This window comes from Procambarus clarkii, chromosome 11 (assembly GCF_040958095.1).
Source record: "Procambarus clarkii isolate CNS0578487 chromosome 11, FALCON_Pclarkii_2.0, whole genome shotgun sequence".
Classification (NCBI taxonomy): domain Eukaryota; kingdom Metazoa; phylum Arthropoda; class Malacostraca; order Decapoda; family Cambaridae; genus Procambarus; species Procambarus clarkii.
In genome coordinates this window covers 18,196,163-18,217,819 of record NC_091160.1, presented here as the reverse complement: position 1 = coordinate 18,217,819, position 21,657 = coordinate 18,196,163, and the positions used below count along the sequence as shown (strand labels likewise).

Sequence of the window (21,657 nt, the reverse complement as noted above, 5' to 3'; positions counted from 1 at the left end):
CTTCACCGGGATGGGGTCTGCGTCCCCCATCCTTACGGTTCCCTCACTCACGAATGGGTGAACTCTTTTCTCCCCACTCAGTACGGGTTCATCCCGCACCCACTCGGCCAGCTGGTCCTCGACCCTCACGAAAGCAACGTTCTCCCGCTGCTCAGGGTATCTGCATTCCCGCGCGACGTGTCCGAATATTCCGCAGTTGTAGCAGCGGACCCTTCTTCGGTGGATCTTCCTCGCGCCATTCATCGACTCCTCGGTTTAGGCAACAACTCTAGAGCTCTCAGCTTGGGACTTCTTTACCGGCTCCACAGCACTCTTTGAACCTTTCCTGTCTCCACTCGAGAGAAGGGACTCAGGAGAACTCGCTCCTGTCCTCTATCCGTCCGTCTTTCTATAACTTCTACCATTTCCGGAGTGTTTGGTCGGTCGGTGCCGTCCCTCTCGGTGTGGTCGCAGAGCTTTTTCCAGCATGTCGGCTCTGTCGGCTGCGGCTCTCAGGTCCTTAATGTCCGCCTCCTTTACTCTAACCCTGATCTCAGGAGAGAGCACGGACATAAACTTCTCCATGACCATTAGCCTCTTGACCTCTTCAGCCAACCTCGCTTCTTCAGACTCCAGCCACTTAAGGAACTTTCTCTCCATGTCCCTCGCCGTCTCCGCATAAGATTTTCCTGGCGAACGGGTCCATTCCCTGAATCTCTTCCTGTAACATTCCGGCATGAGCTTGAAAGAATGGAGCACAGCTCTCTTTACAGCATAGTAGTTGGTACACTCTCGTAGGTCGAACATATTGTAGGCTTCACGAGCTTCACCGGTGAGCCTACCCTGAACCAGCTCCGCCCTCGGCCACCTCTTCAAGGTGGCGACCCTCTCGAAGTGGTCGAAGAAACCTTCAGCTTCATTTGGTATAAAAACCGGCAGATCTCGCTCCCTCACTCGGCGGTCTTCCTGCTGTGGCGGAGCAGGTGGAGCTAGTCCTAGCTCAGCTCGCTTCAGCTCCACATCCTTGTTAGCTTCTATTTCCTGCTGTTTCAGCCTAGCTTCCCGCTCGTGCTCTTCACGCTTCAGTTGCGCTTCTTCTCTCCTCAGCTGTGCTTCTCGCTCTTGTTCTTCCCTGCGCAGCTGTGCTTCTCGATCCTCACGCTTCAGCTGTGCTTCTGCTTCTTGCTCTTCTTTGCGCTGCTGTGCTTCTCGTTCCTCATGCTTCAGCTGTGCTTCTGCTTCTCGCTCTTCTTTGCGTTGCTGTGCCTCTCGCTCCTCACGCTTCAGCTGTGCTTCCCGCTCCTCACGCTTCAGCTGTGCTTCCAGCTGCAGCTTCATTATCTCCAGCTTAACGCTGTGCCTGCCGCCGCTGGATCCTCTGCTGCTCCCACCAATGCTCAGGTGTTCTCCCATACAGCCAGGTGTTTGTGGCCGTTCCTCCCCCAAAGCTTCATCTCGTGCTCTGAGCTGTGCCATTATCTCCAGTCTTCTCTCTCCCACTCTGGAAGATTTCAACTTTATCCCAAAATGGTCTGCTATTGACTGTAACTGTGCCTTGGTGCACTTCTCCAGCACCTGCTCATCTCTAGTGTCAATGAACCTCGTTACTTTATCATCCTCCATCTTGTGCTATGAGTAATAACCTGTACCTGATATCTAATACCACTGCCAAGTACCACAACTGCAACCTTTATCTTGATTGTGATCCTGGCAAGGTCGCCAATGTCGGGGTTCACCTCCAATGAGAGGGGAAAGGGGCAAGTAACAGTACACTCAAGGTCACTCACCGTAGCCCTGCGGGTCTTCACTCTATCCTCGCGGCGCCACTGTACGCCAGGAGAGTATCCCAGTCAATCCCAACCGGCCTCTGATCGACAAGGAGTGGGAACACAACTTGTTCTCTTAACTGTTGTATGCCCCCCCAACATAGGGCTCTACTACTAACCACAAGGTCGCTAACTGGTGTTTTCGGTGTCCAGTAACACGTCAGTGGTTTTGTTGAATTGTGGTAACAGTGGCAAGAACACACTCAATATGTCTGATATCAGGCAGGTATTTACTTCTATCGCTCTCTGCTTTCAGGTATTATATAGCCACAAGAAATATGGAGGGGATGATATAAACACCAATGTACTTTGTATTTTACTTAAAACTCATTCAAAGACATCACAAGATTATATCAATAAGCAAACAGCTGTTTCAGGCGGGAGTCGCTCGTTCCCACACATATAATATGAACTCACCAAGCCGGCAACGCTCCCCCTCTCGTCAGTGTCAAAATCAGCTGGGCGACTACCCCCACGCGAATGTTATTTTATCTGTTTGCTTGTGTGACGCGCCAGTTTCTTTAAGTTCTCAAAGATCACTAGAAGTTCGAACACACAATATTTGCGACAATAGCACGCAAATACTTCGCTACACTGATCTTGGGCTCAATCAAACATTTCTATATTAAGGGTGACAATAATTCACTGTCATGGTATTACACACTGCCCTTCATTTAATGATAACGTATGCAAGTATATATCACTGGAGTTCTCAGTAATTCCTTCCGTGGGCGATAACACAATTAATCACTGCACACATGAATGACCATTCAATACACAAGCATAGACATATATATATATGTGGATGAGTCATAGACGTCAATAATGGTAATAACATAGTTACTGGGCACATAGCCTAACTCCCAAATACTGGCATATTTATATATATATATATATTCTCTCACTATATGATCATATTAAAGTCTCATTAAAGACATTATCAACACAGTAAATTAATCAATTACTCCGGGTGCCTGCATACACCAATAATAATCATAAATATCGTGAGTACTCTTTATAGTTCCACTGCACACTTGTGCCTTACTGTGACATAGGTGAGCCTTGCTCACGACATACAAAATACTCAGGCTAAATAATATAGCTGACTAAAGGGGAATTAGGAGGGAAACTAGTATCACCTACTTCCACCTATCCTCCGGTGAGAGTTGAGTTGTAGCTCCTGGTCCTGGCTCCTGCCTCGTGTAGGGAACGCCCCCACACACACCTGTCGTGTCCTCCAGGAACTCAATCAACGTCCCACCGTAAGCGCGTCGTCTCCGTGCCTTTTCACTGCAGGTCCGTGCTCCTCCTCGACTTCTTGTGGGGTTGGAGTCGGTCTCCCGGCCGTCGACTTCTCCTCCCAGCTACGGCTGCCCGCCTACGTCTCGGCTGCAGTCGTTCGGATTCCCGAATAGTTTTCTTCTTCCGCTGCTTCCCGGTGGCTCGGTCCAGCCACTACGCCATCACAAACGGGTGAACTGCCTCAGACGTCGCATACGTCACTGCACAGACTTCACTTCTTCTTGCACAGTACCTGTCCTGGAGCACTTGTTGCTCAATATCCCGTCGATTCCCTCTCTGGTCCAACACATGAACGAAGGAAAACCTCACAGAGTACTGGCAGACTTCGGGTGACACGTAAAATCCACGGGAGCGGGAAACAACTGTCAAACTGACAGGACCAATCTCCGCACGTCCAACCACCTTGACGTGTCGTGTCAGACTGATGCCCTCCGGAGGATTGGCTCAGCAACTACGTCATCACTGTGGAGCTATCAGCCGTCGCATACGTCGCTGCCTAGACTCCACTCTTGCACAACACCTGTTCCTGGAGCACTTGTTCCTCAATATTCTGTCAATTCCTTCTCTGGTCCCACACATGAACGAAGGAAGACCCCACAGGTGATGGCAGACCACGGGTGATGCGTAAGTCCTCCGGAGACGGGGTAAACTGTCCGACTGACAGGACCCCCCAGCGCACGTCCGACCTCCTTGACGTGCTGTCTTAGACTGATGGCGCCAGCGCGGCGCGATGACCGGACCCCCCTTCCTTCGTGACGTCATATTCGCCACGGGAGGTTTTCATTGGCTCCCTGTGCCACATCGCTGTCGGTGACCAATCCAGTGTCACTGACGTCACACAGTTTTGGCGGGAAAAGAGAAGAGCCAGCGCCATATTGGCTTCCTACAGGGCCTAAACCACAGCCCAAAATACTCTTCTTTTATAAATTTCTCGGCACTCCGAGAACACTCCACTCTCCCACATATACCAAACTGATGCCTGTGACGTAGAGAACGCTCTGGTAAAGTGGACATGACTCTTACTGCAGGCGTGGGAGAAATATAAGGGGGGGAACACCGTCACAATATATATATATATATATATATATATATATATATATATATATATATATATATATATATATATATATATATACATATATATATATATGTATATATATATATATATACATATATATATATATATATATATATATATATATATATATATATATATATATATATATATATATATATGCGAACAAGCCTGAATGGTCCCCAGGACAATATGCAACTGAAAACTCACACCCCAGAAGTGACTCCAACCCATACTCCCAGGAGCAACGCAAATCCACTTGACCATCACGACCGGACATAATGAGGTGATAGCCTAAGCTATTTGAACCACCCCACCGCCGGCACTCGGATAGTTATCTTGGGCATAGCATTTTACCAAATCACCTCATTCTTTGGGGCAACACGTGAGGAACACAAATGCGAACAAGCCTGAATGGTCCCCAGGACAATATGCAACTGAAAACTCACACCCCAGAAGTGACTCGAACCCATACTCCCAGGAGCAACGCAACTGGTATGTACAAGACGCCTTAATCCACTTGACCATCACGACCGGACATAATGAGGTGATAGCTTAGCTTATAAATAGCTTAGGCTATCACCTCATTATGTCCGGTCGTGATGGTCAAGTGGATTAAGGCGTCTTGTACATACCAGTTGCGTTGCTCCTGGGAGTATGGGTTCGAGTCACTTCTGGGGTGTGAGTTTTCAGTTATATATATATATATATATATATGTTGTACCTAGTAGCCAGAACGCACTTCTGAGCCTACCATGCAAGGCCCGATTTGCCTAATAAGCCAAGTTTTCCTGAATTAATATATTTTCTCTAATTTTTTTCTTATGAAATGATAAGGCTACCCATTTCATTTTTTATGAGGTCAATTTTTTGTTATTGGAATTAATATTAACGTAGATATATGACCGAACCTAACCAACCCTACCTAACCTAACCTAACCTATCTCTATAGGTTAGGTTCGGTTAGGTAGCCAAAAAAGTTAGGTTAGGTTAGGTTAGGTAGGTTAGGTAGTCGAAAAACAATTAATTCATGAAAACTTGGCCTATTAGGCAAATTTGGCCATGCATAGTAGGCTGACAAGTGCGTTCTGGCTACTAGGTATGACATATATATATATATATATATATATATATATATATATATATATATATATATATATATATGTGTGTGTGTGTGTGTGTGTGTGTGTGTGCGTGTGTGTGTGTGTGTGTGTGCGTGTGTGTGTGTGTGTGTGTGTGTACTCACCTATATGTACTCACCTATATGTGCTTGCAGGATCGAGCATTGACTCTTGGATCCCGCCTTTCTAGCTATCGGTTGTTTACAGCAATGACTCCTGTCCCATTTCCCTATCATACCTTGTTTTAAAAGTATGAATAGTATTTGCTTCCACAACCTGTTCCCCAAGTGCATTCCATTTTTCTACTACTCTCACGCTAAAAGAAAACTTCCTAACATCTCTGTGACTCATCTGAGTTTCCAGTTTCCACCCATGTCCCCTCGTTCTGTTATTATTACGTGTGAACATTTCATGTATTTCCACTTTGTCAATTCCCCTGAGTATTTTATATGTCCCTATCATATCTCCTCTCTCCCTTCTTTTCTCTAGTGTCGTAAGGTTCAGTTCCTTCAGCCGCTCTTCATATCCCATCCCTCGAAACTCTGGGACAAGCATCGTCGCAAACCTCTGAACCTTCTCCAGTTTCTTTATGTGTTTCTTCAGGTGGGGGCTCCATGATGGCGCGGCATACTCTAAGACGGGTCTCACGTAGGCAGTGTAAAGCGCCCTAAAAGCTTCCTCATTTAGGTTTCTGAATGAAGTTCTAATTTTCACCAGTGTTGACTACGCTGCTGTCGTTATCCTATTTATATGTGCCTCAGGAGTTAGATTAGGTGTCACATCCACTCCCAGGTCTCTTTCTCGAATCGTTACAGGTAGGCTGTTTCCCTTCATTGTGTACTGTCCCTTTGGTCTCCTGTCACCTGATCCCATTTCCATAACTTTACATTTACTGGTGTTAAACTCCAGTAGCCATTTCCCTGACCATCTCTGCAGCCTGTTTAAGTCCTCTTGGAGGATCCTACAATCCTCGTCTGTCACAACTCTTCTCGTTAATTTTGCGTCATCTGCAAACATTGACATGTATGATTCCACTCCTGTAAACATATCATTTACGTAAATTAGAAAGAGGATTGGTCCCAGCACCGATCCTTGAGGTACTCCACTTGTTACTGTTCGCCAGTCCGACTTTTCGCCCCTTACCATTACCCTCTGGCTCCTTCCTGTTAGGAAGTTCTTCACCCATACTAGGGCCTTTCCGCTTACTCCTGCCTGCCTCTCAAGTTTGTATAGCAGTCTCATGTGCGGTACCGTATCAAAGGCCTTTCGGCAGTCAAGAAATATGCAGTCTGCCCAGCCTTCTCTGTCCTGCCTTATCCTTGTTACTTTATCATAGAATTCTAAAAGGTTTGTTAGGCATGATTTCCCTGTCCAGAACCCATGTTGGTGCTTGTTTACAAACCCAATGCTCTCCAGGTGCTCAACAAGTCTTAGCCTAATTATTCTTTCAAGTATTTTGCAGGGGATGCTTGTCAGTGATACGGGTCTGTAGTTAAGTGCCTCCTCCCTATCACCCTTTTTGAAAATCGGTACGACATTTGCCTCCTTCCAGCAACTGGGCAATTCTCCCGACATAAGTGACTCATTAAAGATCATTGCCAGAGGCACGCTGAGAGCCTGCGCTGCCTCTTTAAGTATCCACGGTGATACTTTGTCTGGTCCAACAGCTTTATTTGCATCCAGTGTTGTCAACTGTTTCATTACATCCTCTGCTGTCACCTCTATATCTGATAGTCTTTCATCTTGGGTAATCTCTTCTAACAATGGGAGCTGCTCAGGCTCGGTTGTGAACACTCCATGGAATTTTGCATTCAGTACCTCGCAGATTTCCTTGTCGCTTTCTGTATATGCTCCTTCTGTTTTCCTCAGTCTTGTCACTTGGTCATTTACCGACATCTTCCTTCTTATATGGCTATGTAGTAATTTTGGTTGCTTTTTTGCTTTGACTGCAATATCGTTCTCATAATTTCTTTCCGACACTCGTCTTATGTTAATGTAATCATTCCTAGCTCTGTTACATCTAATCCTGTTGTCCTCTGTCCTTTGTCTTCTGTACTTCCTCCACTCCCTCCTGCTTCTCACCTTTGCTTCCTGACACTGTCTATTAAACCATGGGTTATTATATTCCCTCCTGCTTTTTTCCTTTATTGTTGGAATAAATCTATCTTCAGCCTCCTTGCATTTCAATATGACTTGGTTCATCATACCTTGCACTGTTTTTCCTCTAAGTTCTTCCTCCCACTGCACTTCTCCCAGGTGGTCCCTTATCCTTCTGTAGTCCCCTTTTCTGTAATCAAGTCTCCTTTCCCGGACCTCTTGTCCTTTGGTCACAATTTTAAGCTCCATCATGTAGTCAAAGACTAGGACACAATGGTCACTAGCTCCTAGTGGTATTTCATGTTCCAACTGCTCGATGTCTTCTACATTCTGAGTGATAATGAGATCTAATAGGCTGCGCGTATCCCCTCCTCTTTCCCTAGTATCTTCTTTCACATGCTGTGTTAGAAAATTCCTGTCAATAACGTCTATCAGCTTCGCTCCCCAGGTCTCCTCCCCGCCATGGGGATTCCTCGTTTCCCAATCTATCTCTCCGTGATTTAGGTCCCCCATGACCAGCAGCTTCGCTCTCATTCTATGCGCTAAAGTTGCTGCCCTCTGCAGTTCATCCATACATGTCTTGTTGCTGTCCTCGTACTCCTGCTTGGGCCTTCTACTGTTTGGTGGGGGATTGTAGAGTATCAAGATTACAATCTTCTTCCCATCCACTGTCAGAGTTCCATGTATGAAGCTTGTGCTTTCATTGGTACCCGGATTTTCCAGCTCATCAAACTTCCATTTCCGCTTTATTAGTAGTGCCACTCCTCCCTGTCTCTGTGTGTGTGTGTGTGTGTGTGTGTGTGTGTGTTTTACTCATTCTGCCGTGGGTCTTTCTCGCGCGAGTGGGAAGGCGCACATGGTTGTCCTCCCTGAGAAAATCATTTATGGCTTTGATGACTGAGGCAATTAAGGTTTTGTCTCTCCTTGCAGGGGTGGATTTTTTTTCAGGGATATCCCTGCGTGGGCCCTAAGCCTCTGGCTGGCCCACAAAGTGTTGCTTGTTTCTGTTTTACTTGGGCTGAGTATGAGTATTTATTACTCGTATGGTCGCTTCAGTAAGATTTGGCCATATGTATTTAACAACTTCTTCTGCTCTGTTGAATCTAAGTTGAAATCTTAATAGGTTTGTAACTGTGCACTGTGTTACATAATGTTCCAGAGACCTGTCTGGCATTTCTCTACAGTGCTGTCATTTCCTCTCATCTTCCGGAACCTGTAAGCCTATTTCCCATGCACATGGGTATCCAAGCCTGATGCGATGTAAGTGTACTTCTGTTGCTATACTGCTCCCTTTCATCAAACTAAGTGGTTCGTAGTTGGTTGAATTATTGTACCAACCCGCATATCCTGATGTTGCAACTGCTGTGTTGTGGTCACTGTACATCTTTTGCATTGCTCTGTTTCTAATTACTTTCTTAATTTGTGATAGACTCTGTGGTATGTAAATGTCTACATTTCTTCTCTTAGTTGCAAGTTTTGCAGCTTTGTCTGCAATGTCATTTCCTATTATTCCCACATGACTTGGCACCCAGTTGATAAGTACCCATCGGCCTTGTTGTTTGAGTGTTTGCATTAATGATATAACATTTGTGATCAGATGTATGTTATCACATATGTGTTCTTGTTGCAAGGTTTCAATAGAGGTTCTCGAATCTGTATGTATGATAACATGTTGTCGGTGTTCAGCAAGAGCATGTTCCAAAGCCTTTTGAATGGCTAGCATCTCTGTTTGTAAAGTCGAACACCCATTTGAGAGCCTCCAACTATTTAATGTAAATGAAGAATGTGTTAAGTGTTAAGAATGTAAAACATTCTTAACACATTGTGTCCCGCTCCTAGATGGGGCCCTGTGAATGCTCTCATTATATTAAGTCATGATTTTGCTTTCTCCTTTAGATATTGAACTTGCTTGTTGGATATCATTTTAAAATCTATCCACACTCCGAGATATTGATATTGTGTAACCCACTGAAGGTTAATGTCTTGAATGCGTAGGTGCCTGTCTGGAGTGTTACGGCCTAGTCTCATTGCCTTAGACTTCTGTGCAGATATTTTTAGCCCTAAAACGTTGCGTTCAGATGTTACTTTATCTAATGCACCTTGTACTTTATTTAGAAGTGAAGAACCTGTAATGATTAATGCTATATCATCAGCATAGCTTAGCAATTTAACCTCTTCTGTAAATGTCATGGTAACAAGGTTTTCCATAAGGATGTTAAAAAGACTAGGACTGAGGACTCATCCTTGTGGAGTTCCATTCTCGTGCAAGTGGTAGTCCGACACTTGTCCTTGCAACTTTACTCTGGCATACCTGTGACTTAAGTAATCTTGAATCCATGCTAGCATATTTCCCTTTACACCTTTTTTAACTAAGGTGTGTAAAATTGCTTGCGGGCTTGCAAGTTCGAATGCTTTTTCTAGATCAAGGAAGATCACTATAGCTGGACCCGAGTTAACTGTTCCTAGTAATGTTGCTATGCAGTTGGCAGTACCCACTCCTCTAGTGAAGCCAAATATGTGTTTATGCAGGTCTCCAGTCTTCCTCAGTAGCCTATTTAAGACCATCCGTTCTGCAGTTTTACTAATGCATGATGTTAATGAAATGGGTCTGTAATTGCAAGGTTCTTTCGGCTTAGGAATCGGTATGATGTCTGCTTTCTTCCAAGAGGTCGGTAGTTTGCCTTGCTGCCAAGATACATTGATGACGTCCAATATTCCTTGTTCTCCAGCAGGACCTGCATGAGCGATCATTGAGTATGTAATGTTATCAGCACCTGGTGCAGTGTCCTTACCACCTTTTTTGGCTCTGATTAGTTCTTCTTTGGTGAAGGGACAGTAACATTCGTCATTTATAGCTATGCTCTCATGAATGACTGTCAACCTCTCTTGCTTTAATTGTTCTTGCTGCCTTCGGACCATTGCAGGAAGCTGATATGAAGCTGTTCTTTCTGCAAATAGGAGAGCAAGTCTCTCAGCCTCCTGCAATGGTTGAATACATGCCTGTGGCCGGGCTGGTCGACCTGATATAGTTTTAATCTGACCCCATATCTTGCCAAGACTACTATGTTCATTTAGAGTTTGACACCACTCAAACCATCTTGCCTCCTTTACTTCTCTAGAAACTCGTCTTGCTTCAGATATCACCGCTCTTAGCATAGTTCTTCCTTCTGGTGTGAGGTTTCTCTTTAGATGTTTTCTGAAGATGTTGACTCTGTGGTTCCGTTCTTTAACTACATTACTATAGAACCAATAGTTCTTTCGTTTTGTGTTTCCTGGGATAATGATTGGAATAGCTTTGTTTGCAGCAGCTGCAATGGCTTCCTGCAGATTGGTCTCGTGTATGTTCAAATCCTCAGGTGGCGTGTATGTTGCATACCATTTTTCAAGTTCTTCTAGGTATATATTCCAATTGGCCTTTCTTAAATTCCACCTAGGTTGTGCAGATGGTGTAGGAGGTCGTTCTATGTTTAGTGTTGTGACAGTAGCATAGTGGTCACTGGTGATCACTGGGTCTACTTCCCACTTCGCCTGATGCTTGAGTGCTGTTGAGATTAATGTAAGATCAAGGGAACCTCCTAGAATGTGAGTGGGTTCCCCAGTGTTGAGAAGCGTAATTTCAGGTACTTCTCGCAGAGCTGCAGCTAAATGGCACCCATCTGCATTGGCTGGCCCAGTCGCACCTAACTCTTGATGATGAGCATTAAAATGCCCAGCAATAATTACATTTTCCTGCGTAGCCAAGGCAAGCACTGCCTCTGCTTCTAGTTTACGTCTAGGGGGCTTGTAAACGTTGTATATGAGGAGCTCAATATTAGCCATATTCACTGTTACTGCTAATACCTCTACTCCATCCCCACATGAAACTGGGTCTATTTTCTTGCTGGGTATGGTGTTCCTGACTATGGTCATTAACCCTCTTTGTCTTCCCTGCTCATACGGTATAACATAGTGCTGATATCCAGCTAATCTGAAGGCTTTCGTGGCTGGGAAAAGAGTTTCTTCTAAAACGATTATATCTGCTTTCGTGCTGATTGCTGCCTCCTGAAGTGCATGGTTTTTATTTCCAAGACCTTGTATGTTCCACTACAGTATTCGTAATGGCCAGACGACGGTTTCGGTTGGTGTTGTCTGTTCTAGTAGAACTCCTCTTCGGAATCGACCTCTATATTCTCCACCTCGCAAGTCGTGTCGCTGCAAATCGGACTGCATTGATTGCTCGTGGTCATCCCCGGCATTGTTGGAATCTGTCCATAACTGTGGTCCATCACTTTGTTGTTGGTATTACTGCATGTCGGACTGCATTGATTGATCGTGGCTGTTTCTTGTGTTGTTGGAACCTGTGCATCTCTGCTGTTCAATACGTCTTTGTTGGCGTTGTTGCATATCAGACTGCATTGGCTGTTGTTGTCTGTCTCTTGTGTTGTAAGATTCTGTTGATCTTGGGTGGTCACTGCATCTTGCAGTTGCTTTTGTAAATGTTGGTGGTCTGGTGTCTTGACTACCCGACTGTTGTTGGAAGTCTGTATGTCCATGTGGCGTTGTTTGTCCTCTTGTGCTTCGTCTTGTCTCAGACTGTCTCTGTCTTGTGTAACTGTAGTCTGCTGCACGATCTTGTCCATTATTACACAAGTGATTTCTTGAGTCTGTTGCTGTGAGGCGTTCTGCGTCATCTGTAGGCAATTGATAATGGTCTCTGCCATGATCTTCACGATGTTTTTCAGCTGGACCTCGGTGGTAAAACCGTATATCTGTTGTGTTGATTCCGAAAGTAATTGTTTTTTGCTCTTTTGCATTTCCTGTATTTCTGCAGCACTTTTGTGTATTTTCTGATTTGGAATAAATAGATTCGGGAAATTTTGCCCTGTGAGAGTGTGTGTGTGTTGTGGCTGTGCACGAGTGTTCCAGACGTTGGTGTTGATGTATGTAGTGCTGGTCTGTGTGTTTATCCTGGCCTGAGTTGTCTGCACGTTTTCTTTCCGTGCAGAGCAGGTTGTGCTCGAGGCATGATGTTTGCCTCCACAATTTGGACATTTGGCTGTTGTGGCCTGGTTTGCCTTGTGCTTATCTATACAGTCTTTGGTTGGATCTCTCAGGCTGCACACTCCGCATCTCTCCTGTCCGGTGCAGCGTGATTGATGGTGGCCGTATTTCTGACACCTGAAGCAGCGCAGGGGTTCTGGGACGTATGGTCTCTGTCGGTATGTTCCCCAATTTCCAAGACTGAATGTTTCTGGCACATGTCCCATGATGGTCACCAGAACCTGACGCGTCACTGCCTTGTCTAGTTTTGTGCGGCATCGTTCTGCATTCAGGATTTGCTTGTGTTCTAGTACTGGATCCAGGGGAAAGTCGATTGAGGTTTCCCAAAAGCACGACTCGTGTGCGTGTTTCTGAAGGGTCCAGCTTTTCCAAGCATACAGGTTTCCCTTGCAGGACTCTTACTTTTTCTAAGTAATTTGTAGTCTGTTGGTCTTGTGGTGTCATTATTATTTCTCCTTTCAGGTTGACTGTAATGGAAAGTTTGAGCTCTGGTTGTTCTTTTTCCATTGCCATTACTACTCCATATGCTGTAGGAAAGTGGCCTGTCTGCATTATCTTGAATTTGGAAGATATGCAGAGTCTGGCGATGTCTGGTGTGAGACTGGTGGTGTCCTCTCCTGTCTCATACTGTCGTCTTGTGGCTGGGCTGTGGAGAGAGGTACATTGTCTGACAATGGCTGGTGTGAGACTGGTGCTGTCCTCTCCTGTCTCATACTGTCGTCCTGTGGATGTGTTGTGGACAGAGAAGCATTATATGACACTGGTTTGTGTGTGACTGATGCTGTCCTCTCTAGGTCCATTACGTCTGCTGTTTTGCTGGTAGAAGCAAGTGGTGAAGCCTCGATAGCAGTTTTCTTCGGTGCCTGCTGCACATCGGTCCACCGTCCCTCCTCGTATGAAAGCTGCCTCCATTTCCTCTTTCTCTTAGCCTTCCCCATGACTCTCTCCACGTAGTGAGAACCGAATCACTGCTCTACCTAATGCCTGAGACACTCCTAGGCCTGGAGAAATTCATTCCCCTCCAACGGAGGTCGTAGAATGATTCCCCCAGATGGAATCAGGGATACCTAACACCTAAATGAGCTGTTTGGTCTACCTTTCCCTGTCAGGCTCAGTACACCTTCTAAGGTGCCCCCTTGTGGCACTGCCCGCAGGGTATCGCCTCGCCCTTCAGGGTAGGACTCTAAGTGACCTGGTCAGTGATACGGTCCTCAAAAAAAAAAAAGAAAAAAAAAGTGCGGTATGAGAGTTTGGGTCGCCTGCGTACTGGGTTGCGCAGAATACCAGTCAGCTGGGCAGCAGGTAATCAACAAGTTGTTTCTCCGTCAATTGTAGACGAAATCGGAATTGTTTCCTTCAAAACAAGATATTGTCTGGGTCTTGGAGTACTGACTTTTGTGAGTACTTCCTCACAAAACCGCGATGAATGGAGCTGATGGGTGCTCAGAATCGTGAGTTTTTCCGGGAACAAATCCGTGTGCGGCCAGCTAGCAATGTCGCTGGCAGCGAGTCCCTAGTGGTTGTTGTTGGTGGTCGAAGTTGTTGGTGGTAGTAAGTGCTGGTGGTTAGTGGTTGTTTGTGCAGGCAGTGGTTGTTGGTAGTAATAGTTGTTGTTGTTGATTGTGTTTATTGGTGATAGTAGTTGTTGATGGTAGTGGTTGTTTGTTGTTGGTAGTAGTGGTTGTTGTTGGTAGTTAGTTGTTGGTTGTTGGTTGTAGTGGATATTATTGGTTGTAGTGGTTGTTGTTGTTGTTGGTAGTGGTTGTTGATTGTTGTTGGTAAAAGTGATTGTTGTTGGTGGTAGTGGTTGTTGTTGTTGGTGGTAGTGATTGTTGATGTTGGTGGAAGTGGTTGTTATTTTTGTTGGTCATAGTAGTTAATGGTTGTGGTTGTTGTTGGTGTTTGTGGTTGTTGGTTGTTGTTGGTGCTTGTGGTTGTTATTGGTAGTAGTGTTCGTTGTTGGTGGTAGTTGTTGTTGATGGTAGTTGCGGTTGTTGGTGGTTGTGGTTGTAGGTGGTAGTAGTTGATGGTTGTTGTTGGTAGGAGTGGTTCTTGGTGGAGGTGGTTGTTGTTGATGATAGTAGTTGTTAGTGGTAGTGGTTTTTAGTGGTAGTGGTTGTTGGTGGTAGTGGTTGTTGGTGGTTGTGGTTGTTGTTGGTGGGCGTTGATGTTCGTTGTAGTGGTTGTCGGTGCTAGTGGTTGATGTTGGTGGTAATGGGTGTTGTTGATATTGGTTGCTGGTGGCAGTGGTTGCTGGTGGTATTCGTTGTTGTTGGTTTTTAGTGGTAGTGGTTGTTAGGTGTTGTGTTTGTTGGTTGTTGTTGGTGTATGGATGTGGATGTTGGTAGTAGCGGATGATGGTGGTACTGGTTGGTGGTAATGGATGTTCGTTGTTGTTGGTAGTAATGGTTGTTGGTGGTTGTTGGCTGTTGTTGGTGTTTGTGGTTGTTGGTAGATTTTGTTTGTGGTGGTTTTGGTTGTTTGTGGTGTTTGGTTGTTTAATGTTGTTGGTGGTAATAGTTGTTGGTTGTTGGTGTTGGTAGTGGTTGATGGTGCAGGTAATAGTTATTGGTAGATGTTGGTAGTGGGTGTTGGTGGTGGTAGTCTTTGTTGGTTCAAGTAGTTGATGATGGTTGTGGTTGTTGGCGTCGCTGGACGTTGGTTGTTGTTGGTGGAAGCCGTTAATGGTGGTAGTGGTTATTGGTGGTTGTTGTTGTTTGTACAGGTATTGGTTGTTGTAGTAGTGGTTGATGGTTGTTGCTGGTGTTAGTCATTGTTGTTTGTAGTGGTTATTGTTGTTTGTAGTGGTTATTGTTAATAGTGGTTGTTGGTAGTAGTGGCTGTTAGTAGTATTGGTTGTTGGTGGTTGTGGTTGTTGATGGCGACGATTGTTGGTTGTTGCTGGTGGTGGTAGTGGTTGTAGGTGGTAGTGGTTTCTGGTGGTTGTGGTCGTTTGTGCAGGTATTGGTTGATGGTAGTAGTAATTGGTAGTGGTTATTGGTGGTAGTTGCTGTTGGTAGTGGTTATTGGTTGTAGTGGTTATTGATGGTGGTAGTGGCTGTTGGTGCACAATTGACAGGGCAACCCAGTTTTTATTGCGCCAGATCTGATGTTGTTATCAGATGTATCTTAGCAACATGCTTAGTGCATACATTAAGTGTACTTATCAGTACGTAATCGCTAATTAAATGCGATTATCAGTGATGGGCATCTGTGTTTGTGTGGTGTAACCCTAATTGCGCTTACTTGGGGTCGAGCTTCAGTTCTTGGGTCCCGCCTCTCAGTGGAAGTGTGTGTGCGTGCACACGTGCGTGTGTGAGTGTAAGCTAACCTAGTTGTACTCACCTCGGTGTTTGAGGGATGAAACCCTATTTGAGTTTACGAGGGTGTTGAGTTACAGTTCCTGGGTACCTACTCTCCAGTAGATGAATGTGTGCGTGCGTGCGTGTGCGTACGCGCGAGTGGGTATATTCACCTATTTGTGCTTGTGGGGGTTGAGCTTTGACTCATTGGTCCCGCCTCTCAACTGTCAATAAACTGGTGTACAGATTCCTGAGCCTACTCGCCTCTATCATATCTACATTTAAAACTGTGTATGGAGTCAGCCTCCACCACATCACTGCCTAATACATTCCATCCGTTAACTACTCTGACACTGAAAAAGTTCCTTCTAACGTGTGTGTTTGTGTGTGAGCTCACCTAGTTGTTGTGCTTACGTGGGGTTGGGCTTCAGTTCTTGGGCTCCACTTTTTAGCAGGGAGTGCTAAGTACACAACCTGAGTGTGTGTGTGTGTGTGTGTGCAACCTGTCCTCTTAGAAAGAACGTCAACATTTGCCGTTTGACTCTACGGCTGTTTTTGGAAGTTATTTTGTGTAAAACTATGTCTATTATCGCTTCCAAGGGCTTTCTCTAATTATACAATGAAATACCACACTTATTATTCTATAACTCACTGACTATGCTCTGATATTTGTTCTTCAAGTAAAAATACATATATTTTTGCCTTAATTAGGCCATAATACAGAAAATTCCAGCCTATCGATCTTTATATTTAGGAAAACATCTAATAAATTTGGAAACGAATTTTTCGTTCGCCGACAGTTGCCTGTTACTATTTAACCCTCTATGCTTTAATGTCACTGGTCATTGTGACTTTCCCAGGATTTATATAGGTTTTGTAGTAGCATTTAGTCAGACTACAGTAATTTAACTAATGGGAAACCTCTATAGCCGTCATAAATTAATAATAAGCATTTATCAAATAATAAATTAGCAAACATATACAACTTTTTCTGTTACGATTTGATTTTGATTTTGATTGTTGCCGCCGAAGGCGGCTAGTTTATTGTGCACCCCATACTCATCGTGTGAGCGGTAGCGCAAAAGCATTACAGAGGGCACAAAAGGTCTTTATCAGACCTCATCTTAGATTATTACATAAACAATTTCTTCAATCCTTCACACCTTATAGATACAATGTCAGCTAGTTACAGAGAAAGTGCAATTACAAGAGCTACATATTTACAGTAAGTCATCATACATTAATGGTAGGTCTTATCGTTAATACATAATAGTTTGGCCAATGGGGATATTACAGAGTCATAGGGGAGCTTCTGTTTATTATTAGTCCTCACAATACACTACTTGTTTCTGAATCTCATATGTCGTTCATCTACTGGAAGCAAAATGTGGGTACAGTGCAAGGATTTCAGGTAATTTATCCATGGTAATAAGATAGGTTGCCATATCATACAGAGTGAGCTTAGACTTATCTCTAAAAGGCTCAATTTTACAACAATCCAAGATATAGTGTTCGAGTGTGTGTCCCTGCCTATGTCCACACACTTTACACTTTACTTCATCTAGATCCCTATACAAGCCGAACTGCCAGAGATACTTGTAGCCAAGTCTTATACGAGCTGTGACAACATCTGTTAGTCTACTGACTTTGTTACTTGCCCCATACACATGTTTTACTTCACACATTTCATTGTGATGAACAATGGACCTACTAGTTCCAGTTTGCACTGTTCTACTTTCTTCAAATCCATCTAGGAGTTCTCGTCTAATGACACTTTTAAGGGACCTATTTGATAACTCAAGATTCCATTCAATACTGTCTTTATTTACTGCAGCCTTAGCAAGGGCGTCAACTTTGTCATGTTCCTGCATGCCAATGTGAGAAGGAATCCACAACATTTTTATATTTACCCTCTTGCTAAGTATTCTTACATATCTACGTCTAGCTTCCAAGACAAGCACGTTATTACTTGATTGCAAACTGTTTATTGCTCGTAGTGAGGATAGGGAGTCAGAAATAATTAAGCTGTCTACTTCAGTGTTGTCAATAATTTCGAGTGCTACCAGTATCGCTACCAACTCGGCCTGCATTGTGGACGCCCAGTTACTAATTCGGATATTTCTTTGAATTGTGCTGCCATCGGGCTGATGAGCAATAACAGCACTTCCTGCCCTCCCTGTAGCTGTATTGAGTGATCCGTCAGTGTATATGGTCTGTGCAATGTTGTTTTCAGCTTGTATATTGTGAATGTGCTCTATGGTGCTTAATTTAGCAGCAAGCTGAGCATGAGGGGTTGCTTGTGATTAGTTTCTTGGTGGGGTATGGAGGGGTCAGGATGTCAAAAGGTACTATCAGCCAGGGTGGAAAGAAGTGCTGTACTCTTTCATCTGTATATACATCGTGCAGTCCCATCATTTTAATATGAGTGGCAGTTCTTTGAATCCATTTAGACTCGCTAGTTCCATTTCGTATGTGTTCTAACAGTGCAACTGACACAATGTTGTTTTTGTTATCACGCAGCAGCTTTAGTCCCATCATAAGATTAATTTCAAATATTCTATCTCGAATGCTAAGTATATTTAATTCTTTCCGCATGTTGAGAACTTTGGTAGTTATAGGACAGCCAAGTATAATTCTGAGTGCTTCATTTTGCATTTTTACCACTCTATCAATACTTTTGCCATTCTGCAGGACCAAAGCTGGTGCATGATAGTCTATCAGAGACCTTATATACGCTAAATACATCATTCTTGCTATTCTAATATTAACACCATATTTCGGGCTGTACCCCACTACAGTTCTGAGAGCCTTGAGTCTGTCTCTACATTGTTGATGTAACTTATTGACTGCAGTTGAGGTACAAGGGACAGAGACTCCAAGGTATTTGAAAGAAGAGACATAGTCTATTGGTATGTTGTCTATCTTAAGTTTTCGTGGTCCACTTTTGCGGTTGCCAATTTGTCTGTTAAATACCTTAGTTTTAGCAGCGTTGATTACAAGACCAAGGCTCTCACAAGCTGTATGTATACAATTTAAGACTGTTTGCATTTCGCAGTGGGTTTTAGTATGCACAAGGATGTCATCTGCATAGCTGATAGTGATGTTTGCCGGACTAGTTGGGATTGATTTTAGTAAAGCATTAATTAGAACATTAAACAAGGTAGGACTAAGTACTCCTCCTTGTGGGGTGCCTAGTTGCATTACTTTAGTTTCACTCTTGTAGCCTTGGAACAGTGCAGAGGAATTCCGGTTGGTAAGATAGCCTCGTATCCATTGTAATAAATGTCCCCCTATATCCATTCTCGCTAATTCATACATAATCACTTCCCTATTAGCAATATCAAAGGCATTTTTTAAATCAAGAAATGTTGTGTACTTGTGCCTTTTATCTCCATGAACAGTAAGAAAGGTTGTGATACAGTTGTGTACACTTTTACCAGGTGTGAAACCATTGATATCAGGTGACATGTGCTCTTTAACTCTATACAATAATCTATTAAGCACCATTCTCTCAAAGGTTTTGCACATGCAACTGGTCAGTGAGATGGGACGGAAAGCATCAGGTTGTCCAGGCTTTGGTACAGGTACCGTAAGACTGGTGGTCCATGATACAGGCAACTGCCCAGTGACATAGCTGGCATTAAACAATTCTAATAATGGGTTACCGGGTACACGATGTAGGATTCTTAGAATATCATAGGTGATACCGTCCTCACCAGGAGCAGTGCTCCTGCCCCTGGAGAGGGCTGCATCCAATTCATAATCTGTATATGGGACATCACATTCATCATGTTGCTTGCCCAACATGAAATTTATGAGAGCATTTCTGTCTGTGGACTTCTCCCGCAATTTCTCCCTAGTGCTAGCTGGTAACATTCCAAGGCTGGAAACCTGAGCCCATTTTGCAATTAACTGTTACGACTTTTCAGGTATCCCGTTCTGTTTGTTTACAGCCCAAATGGTTCAAAAAAGACAATTTTTTTAATATATAAGTGACTAAGTATGCTCTAATATATGGTCATCAATGAAAATTATCGTTTTTTTTTTTGTTAATTTGTCCATAATGAATAAGATTCCTTACTGTTGATCTTTATATTAAGAAAAACATCTAAACAAATTGGTTTTGTGTTTTCGTTCAGATAAAGTTTCCAGATACTATATCCTAGTTATCATTTAATGTAGGTGGTTATTATTTTACTGTTATGTATAAAGAAATTTAGCATTATGCATTTATAATAAAGAACAATTTGGTGGTTCAACTCCCTCATAATTATGTAAAAGACATTGTAACAAATACTTAATAATTAAAATCAAGATTTTTTTGACAACTATATAATCCTGTTGAAATTATGCCGTTTGGAGTTGTCATACGCTTCTTAGTAAATAATAATAAGTAATCTTTGGCACAATTTATCACTGTATATACAAACTGTTTAGGTATTAATGTATTCTAAAGTTTGTTTGTTTTTTAAATGTGTACTATGTTACTTCATCTTAAACATCTTTTGGAACGTTTATATCAGATATAAGTAATTGGCCACTTTCGTGAAACGGCGTTTGAAAAAAAAAACTGCCCAACTGAAATGAGCGTATCGGCGATCGAGCGGCAACATTTAAAAGTGTATACTCTTTTGACTATCCTGACGTTACTTTTCGATGTACGTATTTCATTTTTATACCGATGTGCTCACAATAGAATGTTCTAGAAGAACATAAGTATAAAATGTCACCAAACATAAGTTAGATCAGCACCAAATAATAAACTACGTCGATGACTAGCCGTGAGCGCCAGACAGCAACGAAATGTTTCTACTCTCTTCAGGGTTGTCAACTCCACACTTGTCCTACAGGGTCAATTTTGGTATCACTGAAATCGAAATAAAATTCTCTACACGGACATATGCATATAAATATAGAATCAATGTCGCAACCGACCCAAAATAGTGTGGGAAGTGGCCGAAGTGTTACCCGCGGCGGCATATTGGCGAAACCTGCATTGAAAAGTGTATATTCAATTCACTGTCCTGACATTATTTTTCGATGTACGTATTTCATTTTTGTACCAATGTGTTCGCAATAGAATGTTCTAGAAGAACATAAGTATAAAACGTCACATAAGGATGCGTTCGACCGGCAACAAATATAAAAACTACGTCGATCATACTCGTCGTGTCAATAATACAATTGTTTTACCACGATGATTCACTGCCATGCTGTTCTCCCAAATAAGCTCTTCGGCTATTAGAGAAAACGCAAATTTCATGGCAAACATTTCTAAGCTATCCCCAATTAGATCTGATCGAAATTGGAATTTATACAAATATTTATTCTCGTGACTCCCGTCAGAGTCAGCTTTGCGGAACCCACACAATACTTAGTGACGCGCTCGCGCGCCACTGAGTGGCGAAAGTGATAATTATTAAATTAATTAATTAAGTAACGTTTAAACGTTCTATTAGTGTAAATAATGGAAGAAAATGTAAGACATAGTCTACATATCTCTTTCAAAATATCTTTGAATTATTTTCCCCTCAAGAAAAATAAGATTTTGCCAATTTTGCTTAACAAGTACATTAATTATTAACTTTTTGTCGTTATTATTATTATAATTTAAAGAATTACACCTTGTGTTTGTTTATGTACAAAACATGGTGTAATAACCAGTTCGTTGCCCCTAAATCAACACAACATAACCAGTTAACTGATGTCGTCGCCCCTAAATCAATACAAACAACCAATGTACTATCGTATATATTCTTAGCTTAGGATTTCTTATTCTCAGGTTAGTGATTCTTAGGCTCTGTTGTTTTAGGTTAGGTTAGATTATGCTATAACCTGCGTATGCTGTATACAAACAGACCGACCGGGCAACAACAGCGAAGATCTGGCCACACAGGGTAATAAAATGGATACGA

General features: G+C 43.1%; 1 protein-coding gene across 1 annotated transcript; it reads right to left on the bottom strand.

Moving 5' to 3' along the window:
- Positions 1-372: 372 nt before the first annotated feature.
- LOC138363572 (rac guanine nucleotide exchange factor JJ-like) lies at positions 373-16,805 on the bottom strand. The gene is made up of 6 exons (XM_069322929.1): positions 16,802-16,805; positions 14,430-15,200; positions 12,957-13,162; positions 11,908-12,148; positions 888-1,124; positions 373-668 (listed from the first exon to the last, which is right to left on the bottom strand). Exons 1-6 carry the CDS (start codon positions 16,803-16,805, stop codon positions 373-375), a joined length of 1,755 nt encoding a protein of 584 aa, XP_069179030.1.
- Positions 16,806-21,657: the final 4,852 nt, after the last annotated feature.